We start from the raw sequence: 9,445 nt of genomic DNA on the forward strand, positions 1-9,445 counted from the left end.
TCAAAGCAGAACTGAAAGGATCAGGATCATTGCTAAAGCTGCAGGGAGATTCCTTGGAACAAAGGAGCTTGATTGGGCAGATATAGAAAACGGGCTAAAGGCGCTAAATGGGAGTCGGAGTGATGGGGGTCTGCTTGTGGGGAGTCAGAGTGATCAGAGTGACGAGATGGGGGTGGGGGTGGTCTCCTGTCCTCGCCCAGTCTCGTAGACGCACGGCTACCAAGCGGCGACATCAGTGGACATATTAAAGCCTATAGAATGAAGCCTGAAGAATAAAGCTGTACGGTGGAAGCACCGAACGTCAAAGAAGGAGAGGAAGATGAAGAAGAGTCTCCCTGGAATAAAGCCGGTCACAAAGACATATCATGACCTCATGGGCTTTGTAACACCAAAGCAATGGAAGGAGTACTTTTACGGACTACGACAGAGTCTGAGGACTACGACAAAGTCTGAGGAATAAAGTCTGGCGGTAATGCAACACTTAAGATAAGATAAGATAAGATAATCCTTTATTCCAACAACATAAAACAACAACAACAACAACAACAACTGAACGTCAAAGAAGGAGAGGAAGATGAAGAAGAGTCTCCCTGGAATAAAGCCGGTAGGTCTCTGAAACAACAACAACTATTCTAGTCACAAAGACATATCATGACCTTATGGGCTTTGTAACACCAAAGCAATGGAAGGAGTACTTTTACGGACTACGACAAAGTCTGAGGAATAAAGTCTGGCGGTAATGCAACACTTGGATGCCAACCGCCATAAAACAACAACAACAACAACACCAAAGCAATGGAAGGAGTACTTTTACAGACTACGACAGTCTGAGGACTACGAAAAGTCTGAGGAATAAAGTCTGGCGGTAATGCAACAATTGGATGCCAACCGCCATAAAACAACAACAACAACAACAACAATTGGATGCCAACCGCCATAAAACAACAACAAAAACAACAACAACACTTGGATGCCAACTGCCATAAAAAGTTACCGAGAGGTTGGATTACTTCTTGGAGAGTCAGGGTTTGCTTCCCGCACACCAGAGTGGCAACACCATGGATTCCGTGTTGTGTTTGGAATCTGATATCCAGCTGGCCAGGGCTCAGAAAGAAAAGGTTATTGCGGTGCTCTTTGATGTGGAGAAGGCGTACGATATGTTTTGGAAGGATGGGCTCCTCATTAAGCTGCGGAAGTGTGGTGTGAAGGGTAAACTGTTTAACTGGGTCCGGAGCTTTCTGTCTGGCCGGCGTATTCAAACCAGAGTGGGCGCTGCTTACTCTGGGGTCTATGAGGTAGAGAATGGGATCCCGCAGGGGAATGTGTGCAGCCCTATCTTGTTCAATGTTATGATTAAGGACATCTTTGACGACGTGGATGGGTCTGTTGGGAGGAGCCTTTATGCTGATGATGGCGCTCTATGGGTGAGAGGGAGGAATCTCCGGTTTTACGAGGCGAAACTGAAAAGGGCAATACAGCAGGTGGAGCAGTGGACCCTGAAGTGGGGGTTTAAACTGTCCGTATGGAAGTCTCAAGTGATCTGTTTCTTCAATGGGCATAGGGACGTCTCCCTTCGACTGCTTGGGCAGGTACTCGAACAGGTCAGGGAGGTGAGGTTCTTGGGGGTCACCTTTGACGAGAGGCTTAGTTGGCGTCAGCACATTGATGAGGTCAGTGGTAAATGCAAAAGGGTGAATAACTTGCTTCGTTGTCTATCCGGCCAGGACTGGGGGGCCAGCAGAAGGTCGCTCCTGGGTATTTATCGGGCCATCATGAGGGCGGCTATTGATTATGGCTGTATAGCCTACATGTCTGCAGCTGAGACTAACTTAAAGAAGCTTGATGTGGAGCAAACCCAGGCCTTGCGCATCTGCTGTAGGGCTTTTAGGACCTCCCCTGTCTCGGCGCTGCAGGTTGAGTTAGGGGAATTGCCGTTACGGCTCCGGAGGCTAGAACTTCTGTTGGCTTACTGGGTGAATGTGCAAGGTCATACGAGCTCTCACCCGGTGAGGGACTTTCTCAGGGTTGATGGGGGGCAGAATGAGGCTGGCAGTATGTTTTTTAGCCAGATAGGAAATGCAAAGGCTCGGCTTGCGGGGGTTGGTGATCTGCGTGTGAGCCCGTCGGTGGCTTTGTCTGCTATAGCTTTGTGGTAGTTTGTCCCGGCTCCTGTTGATGTTAGCTTGCATGGCAAGCTTAGAGGAGTCGCTGGGAGGGCACCGCAGTTTGCCGTTCAAGCGCTCATCGATAGGCACTCAGGTGATGTGTTTATTTATACCGACGGGTCTAGGGATCCTGAGAGTGGGCGTACTGGCGCTGCTTATTTTGTGCCTGACCTGGGGTTGGCGGTCAAGAAGAGGTTGACAGATCGCCTTTCTGTTTTCACGTCGGAACTCATAGCGATACGGTTGGCATTGGAATGGGCGGAATCTGCTTTGCAGTGTTGCGGCATTGTGGTGGCCTCTGACAGCCTTTCTGCATTGCAAAGCATTAAATCTGGGAAATCGGATTGCAGACAGGATGTGTTGAATGGCATCTTCTGTCTGATGCTCTCCCTGTCCAGGAAGGATGTGAGGGTTTCCTTCATTTGGGTCCCTGCGCATGTGGGGGTGGATGGTAACGAAATGGCTGATACACTGGCTAAACTTTCCCTTAGGCGGCCATCAATTGATGTGGCGGTTGAGTTAAGCAAATCTGAAATCAAGCCCGTTATCAAGAGTCATGTGGTCGGCCTTTGGCAGGAATTTTGGAGCCACTGTGTTACTGGACGGCATCTCTATCACATACAGGGTAGTGTGGGTCCTTGCAGGTCTATGGGCAGAAACGCGTGGGAGGAACGGGCCTTCGCCCGCATGAGGATTGGCCATGCTGGACTCAATTGGTCACTGAGTAGGATAGGTAAACATCCGACCGGTCTGTGTGGTCACTGTCGGGTGCCAGAGACTGTCGAGCATGTGCTGATTTGCTGTGAGGCTTATGATAGAGAAAGGGCCGGGTTGGCCTTGTGGTTTCGGAATAATGGGCAGGAGTTCAATCTGCGGAACGTTCTGGCGATCCAGTCACAGGGTTTGTGTCAGGCTGTGGTTGCTTACTTATATAGCACAGGGCTGGGTAAACGTTGATAGATGTTGTTGTTGTTGTTGTTGTTTTATGGCGGTTGACATCCGAGTGTTGCATTACCGCCAGACTTTATTCCTTAGACTTTGTCGTAGTCCTAAAAGTTCTTCTTCCAGTGCCTTGACTTCCAGTGTTTTGTCCTCAGACTCTGTCGTAGTCCGTAAAAGTACTCCTTCCATTGCTTTGGTGTTACAAAGCCCATGAGGTCATGATTTGTCTTTGTGACTAGAATAGTTGTTGTTGTTTCACTGGAAGTCAAGGCACTGGAAGAACAAAACTGTGAGGAGACCTTGCTCAACACCCGGTCTGGAGAGACGGGAGATGGCGGAGGAGAGTGGATCGGGGATGGAAGACGTTCTGGACGGCGTGGAGGAGCAGCCTTTTCTGGCTGCACGTGCCCGGAAACGTAAAAAGTCCCTTAGCTCGTCCGAGGGTTCTGGGAATGAGCAGCAGGATGAGGCTGAAGCTATTGATGTCCGGGGTGAGAGCAGAGACTGTAAGGTGATCATAAAGCTTGCACAGGATAGTGCATCCTTTAAGGAGTGGAATTCAGTGGCATTGTCAAAGAGCCTAACTGTAGCTGTGGGAGTGATCAAGAGTGCGAGTGTCCTTAGAGATGGCTCGCTGCTGGTCGTGTGCAAGGACGCGGCTCAGCAACGGAAGGCGATTGGAACTAAACGTCTGGGTGGAAAGGACATTCTTGTGTCTAATGCTGAAAGAAACACGGTCAGAGGAGTTATCATAGGTGTCCCTACGGCGACGTCTGTGGATGAAGTTAAGGAGAATTTGACGGGAGTTACTGTGGTGGACGCTAGGCGTTTGAAGGTGACCCGGTTTGGGGTAAGATGTGACAGCTTGTCGGTAATGGTAACACTTGAAGGGAGGTGCCTGCCTAGTAAGGTGTTCATTGGGTACATGTGCTATAGCGTCAGGCCATATGTTCCGCCGCCCCTGCGTTGCTTTAAGTGCCAGCGCTTTGGGCATATTGCAGCGGTCTGTAGAGGGAGGCAAAGGTGTGGTAAATGTGCAGGAGATCATGAGTATGGGAAGTGTGACGTGGGTGCAAAACTGAAGTGCTGTAACTGTGGGGAAGAACATAGCTCTGCCTACGGGGGATGCAGGTTTAGCAAAAGAGCTGCTGAGGTGCAGAAAATAAAGGTCTCTCAAGGTATATCCTATGCAGATGCAGTCAAGAAAGTTTCAAGTAACGAGTTTAGAGTAAATACAGAGAGAGGAGCCAGCGCTGCTCCCAGCCAGGGCGAAATGAGAGAGGCCAGCGTGGCTCCCAAGAAGTGTGAAGGTTTCAAGAGTGGAGGTCCCATGTGTGCAGGTTCCAGAATTAATGAGAATACCCTGGTTGTGGATAGAGAGGATTTTGTACTCTTTATGGTGGATGTTGTAAACTGTGCTGCTCAGACTCAAAGCAGAACTGAAAGGATCAGGATCATTGCTAAAGCTGCAGGGAGATTCCTTGGAACAAAGGAGCTTGATTGGGCAGATATAGAAAACAGGCTAAAGGCGCTAAATGGGAGTCGGAGTGATGGGGGTCTGCTTGTGGGGAGTCAGAGTGATCAGAGTGACGAGATGGGGGTGGGGGTGGTCTCCTGTCCTCGCCCAGTCTCGTAGACGCACGGCTACCAAGCGGCGACATCAGTGGACATATTAAAGCCTATAGAATGAAGCCTGAAGAATAAAGCTGTACGGTGGAAGCACCGAACGTCAAAGAAGGAGAGGAAGATGAAGAAGAGTCTCCCTGGAATAAAGCCGGTCACAAAGACATATCATGACCTCATGGGCTTTGTAACACCAAAGTTACAAGTTACTTTTACGGACTACGACAGAGTCTGAGGACTACGACGACAGAGTCTGAGGACTACGACAAAGTCTGAGGAATAAAGTCTGGCGGTAATGCAACACTTGGATGCCAACCGCCATAAAACAACAACAACAACAACAAGTCTGAGGAATAAAGTCTGGCGGTAATGCAACACTTGGATGCCAACCGCCATAAAACAACAACAACAACAACAACAACACTCGCAATGGCTTCAGCCATTGCACAATGATCTAGTTTGTTTTTGTTGTTTTTTGAATAAGAAAACAATATAATGACAGCTCAAAAAGTCACTGACACTATTTTATCCCACAATTACCGGCTTTGAATCGAAAGGAATGAAAACAATGTGGTGACGCCTGAAACTGTCCCTGAAGCTGAGGACGTCCTTTTCACACCTGCACTTACCATAGCGTGTCAATTTAGATTTATTAGCTTGTGTTAGCATTTAGCCTCTACCCTGCTATTAAAGCCATTGTCCCGCATTGTTTGTCACTTCCTCTTGCGTCGTAAAAGCCCTGACCCCGGTTAAGGACGCTGCTTTTACATCGTCGTGTTTTGTGCACATTTTGTCATTAAAGTGTATTTGGGTATGGTCATGAGCTTTGGGTAGTAACCGAAAGAACAAGATCGCGGATACAAGCGGTCGAAATGAGTTTCCTCCGCCGTGTGGCTGGGCGCTCCCTTAGAGATAAGGTGAGGAGCTCGGCCACACGGGGGGAGCTCGGAGTAGAGCCGCTGCTCCTCCACGTCGAGAGGAGCCAGCTGAGGTGGCTCGGGCATCTGTTTCGGATGCCTCCTGGGCGCCTCCCTCGGGAAGTGTTTCAGGCATGTCCCACCGGGAAGAGGCCCCGGGGAAGACCCAGGACACGCTGGAGAGACTATGTCTCTCGGCTGGCCTGGGAACGCCTCGGGATCCCCCCGGAGGAGTTAGAGGAAGTTTCTGGGGAGAAGGAAGTCTGGGAGTCCCTGCTCAGACTGCTGCCCCCGCGACCCGGCCCCGGATAAAGCGGCAGAAGATGGATGGATGGATGGTGTATTTGGGGGGACGGACGGGTACAAGCGCGTTTCCAGTGTTTGTGCCAGAGACAGTAAAGCCAAAATGCCTACAGTACAGACTCGTAAAAGAGGAAAATGCGAGCGCCCATAAAACCGTTTTACTGGAAGCGCTGAGGTCCACAATCTGCCTTCAGCGGCCGAGGCTACGTCTGGTGTTTATTGGGTTAATACAGAGCTTTCCTGAAAACTTCAGCGGTTTCGTTTTGGAACACGAGCTGGGGCCCACTGCTGACACGTTTAAGCTAGCAAAACCCTTGCCAGATAATTTAATAGATCAGAGAGAGAGCGTTTTGACTGCATTTTCTTCTATATTGACCATAATTTTATTTCATGGAAGGCATAGATTAAAACTCTCCGTTCTGTCTGTTTTTCAGCTGATCTGTTTTGGGAGTGATGCACTGGCTTCCCCTGGTTGCCATGGTGATCGCCTCGGCTCTGCCCTTCCCTCACGAGACCGCCACCCGGATCGTAGCCGCATCACTTCCTCCTCCGCCGCGCCATGCTCCGGACTACAACTCGCATCGGCCCACGGACTACAACTTTGTCCCAGCGGACCAGAACTTTGTCCCGATGGACCGCAACTCTGTCCCGGCGGATCAGAACTCCGTCCCGGCGGACCGTAACTCTGTCCCGACGGACTACAACTCTGTCCCGGCGGACTACAACTCTGTTCCGGTGGACCATGACTCTGGCAAACAACGGAATCAAAGGGATTTTATGACAAACGACGTCAGTGGAGTGTACAATTGGAACTCGGTGAACACTTTGGAGGTTCCACCGACCGAATCTATGCCGGTGCGCACTCGGGACGTTACGGCAGATGCTGAAATATACAAAAATAATGTGGATTTTAACAGTAAAAACAATGTGCAAGACTCGCTTACTGCTGCAAGTCCGACGCACACGGCAGATTCGGAAAGGACAGAAAAGGGCTTTGAGGACAATTTGGACCCGGTGCGTTTGGAGCTGGACGGATTACTCGAAGGAGACATGTTTTTGGACGCTCACCCGCGCGTTTTGTTCTCGCCGTCGCCTCCGCAGCAGCCGCCGCTGCTGCTGATGCTGGAAGAGGGGGGCGGGCCGGCGGACGAGGAGCTGGGCTGGGACAACGCGCTCTCGCCGGACGGGTACGGGGCGAGGCGCGAGAAGCGGTCGCACCTGACGGAGGCGCGCTGGGGCCAGAGGTCGGTGTGCGAGTCGGTCAACGCCTGGGTCATGGACAAAACGACGGCGGTGGACAACAAGGGGAACAAGGTGAGCATCATCCAGGAGATCCAGACGCAGAGCGGGCCCATCAAGCAGTACTTTTACGAGACGCGGTGTCGCCAGCTGCCGCAGGACGGGCGCCACGAGGAGACGGGCGTGGACGGCGCCAGCTGCCTCGGCATCGACAAGAAGCAGTGGAAGAGCAAGTGCGTGGCCAAGTCGTCGTTTGTGCGCGCGCTGACCAAAGACGCTAGCAACCGCATGGGCTGGAGGTGGATCCGCATCGACGCGTCCTGCGTGTGCGTGCTCCTGTCGCGGACCAACAACAAGGCGCCGTCGGGGCGGGGGAGGGGCTGAGGGAGGGGCTAAGGGAGGCCATCGGGCGGTGGAGGGGGTGAGAAAGGAGGAGGCGGAGTTTCAAATGGATGACTGTCAAAGCTAGAGCTGCGTTAGAGTTTTCCTCGAAGCTCAGACCTCGTGTTCCAGTTGTTGAGTCGGAGAAAACTGTATCAGCACATTTCAGTGCTGTTGTGCACATGTTCAGTGATGGCTTAAATCGAGTACAAAAAGTGCTCTAATCGGCCAAAATGTGCAGATGGAGTCATGTAAAAGCATTAACCTGGACTATGTTAGCGATCGTGAAAGTCTAGTCTCATTCAAAAACGGCCAAATGTGTCCAAATTTGTTATATAATTTTTAAATGCGATCTCTCCTGAGCAGTTTGATCAGTTTAAACAGTTTAAACAGTTTGAACAGTTTGAACAGTTTGAACAGTTTGAACATTTTGAGCAGTTTGAGCAGTTTAAACCGTTTAAACGGTGTAAACGGTTTGAATGGTTTGAACCGTTTGAACCGTTTAAACCGTTTAAACCGTTTAAACGGTTAAACGGTTTGAACTTCACTCTAAAAAATTCATGTGGATTCTGCCTGAAACAAAACTCCTTTCGCGGAAACTCCAGCCACACAATCCAACTGCAGTTTAGAGAATCTGTATCAACTCACTTTCCACGCTCTAAAGGAGCTGTGAGTCTCTAAAGTCTCTAAAGTCTCTAGAGTCTCTAGACTTGGCTTGTCTCTGGTCTTCGTGTGGTGGACAGTTCCATGTTCTGATGTTTCCTCCTCAACACACTAATAAACATGTTTTGGTTTGCCACAGAAACACGTTTAAACTGTTAGCGTTTTAAATATATATTATATTAAAAAAAATTCCCATTCTTCATGTTTGTGATTTTGGCACATTTCTGATGGGAATAAATAATAGTTTTATGAATCCTTTATTGGGCCGTTTGAAACTCAGCCTCTTCCTCCAAAGACAATGGCTTTTGAAACACACAAAAAGACCTCAACTCTAGATAGGAAACGACTTAGAGATCTGACTGTTTTGTATGAGCTTTCGTTGCATATTCTAAGTTATTTCGTGCTAGTCTCTGCATGTATTTGATATTAATATATTCTTTATACCGTTTAATTCCTTTGTACATTTGGCGCTCTGTATATCGGCTTGTATTTATAGACCAGACTCTGCGATGGCCTTAATGACAAACCCAGACTGTGGTGTGAAGCCATAGCAAAGAGGACAGCGCCACCTACTGAGAGTGCACGTTACTGCTGCTCCTAACGTCACTCACAACTGGGCTTATTTTTTTAAACGAATGAAAAAATGTTCCGCAAATATTGAGTATTTTTAGACCTTGAAACTACCCAATGCAAAAACAAATATATTGTAGAGTTTAAAATACATTATTTGATTTAAGATGTGAGTAAATGTATTATATATATTTTTTTAAATGACTAAATGTTGATTATTTGATTTGTTTCAATGTATTTTCATTTCATATTTTTTTTGTAATTCAACGATTGGTGAAAGTTTTACCTTTTTTTTTCTTCAAACCAGTAAGAAATAAATTGAAATAAATCAAATCCTAATCGATCTACCAAATATACCAAATATAGGTCAAAAGGACTTTTCAAATAACTCCCACTCTTCCATCGTCGTTTATGTTTGTCTAAATGTGTCAATAAAGGATCTTTGTACTCAGAGTCACATTTGTTTGATCATTTGGTAAAGTATTAAACTTAAAGCCCCAGTGCGTAACATCTCAGCCAACAGATCTGACTCGTAACTTCCCCTGGTGGACGCGGCCGGGAATGTTCCACGTTATTGCATTTCATTGGCAATGGCAATAAACCCTTTCTTATTCTTTTTATAACTTCATCTCCACGGCGACA

General features: G+C 48.5%; 1 protein-coding gene across 1 annotated transcript in view; it reads left to right on the forward strand.

Annotated features, from left to right (window-relative positions):
* The window catches only part of ntf4 (neurotrophin 4), a 44,527-nt gene extending 36,954 nt beyond the window's left edge, over nucleotides 1-7,573 (forward strand). The window contains exon 2 of the mRNA XM_072442723.1: nucleotides 6,385-7,573. Within this exon, the coding sequence (XP_072298824.1) occupies nucleotides 6,404-7,573 (1,170 nt within the window). The 5' untranslated portion in view covers nucleotides 6,385-6,403. The remainder of the gene's footprint in view (nucleotides 1-6,384) is intronic.
* Nucleotides 7,574-9,445: the final 1,872 nt, after the last annotated feature.

Source organism: Eucyclogobius newberryi, unplaced genomic scaffold (assembly GCF_026437365.1).
Source record: "Eucyclogobius newberryi isolate DKJ021-1_F unplaced genomic scaffold, fEucNew1.0.hap1 SCAF_13, whole genome shotgun sequence".
Taxonomy (NCBI): domain Eukaryota; kingdom Metazoa; phylum Chordata; class Actinopteri; order Gobiiformes; family Gobiidae; genus Eucyclogobius; species Eucyclogobius newberryi.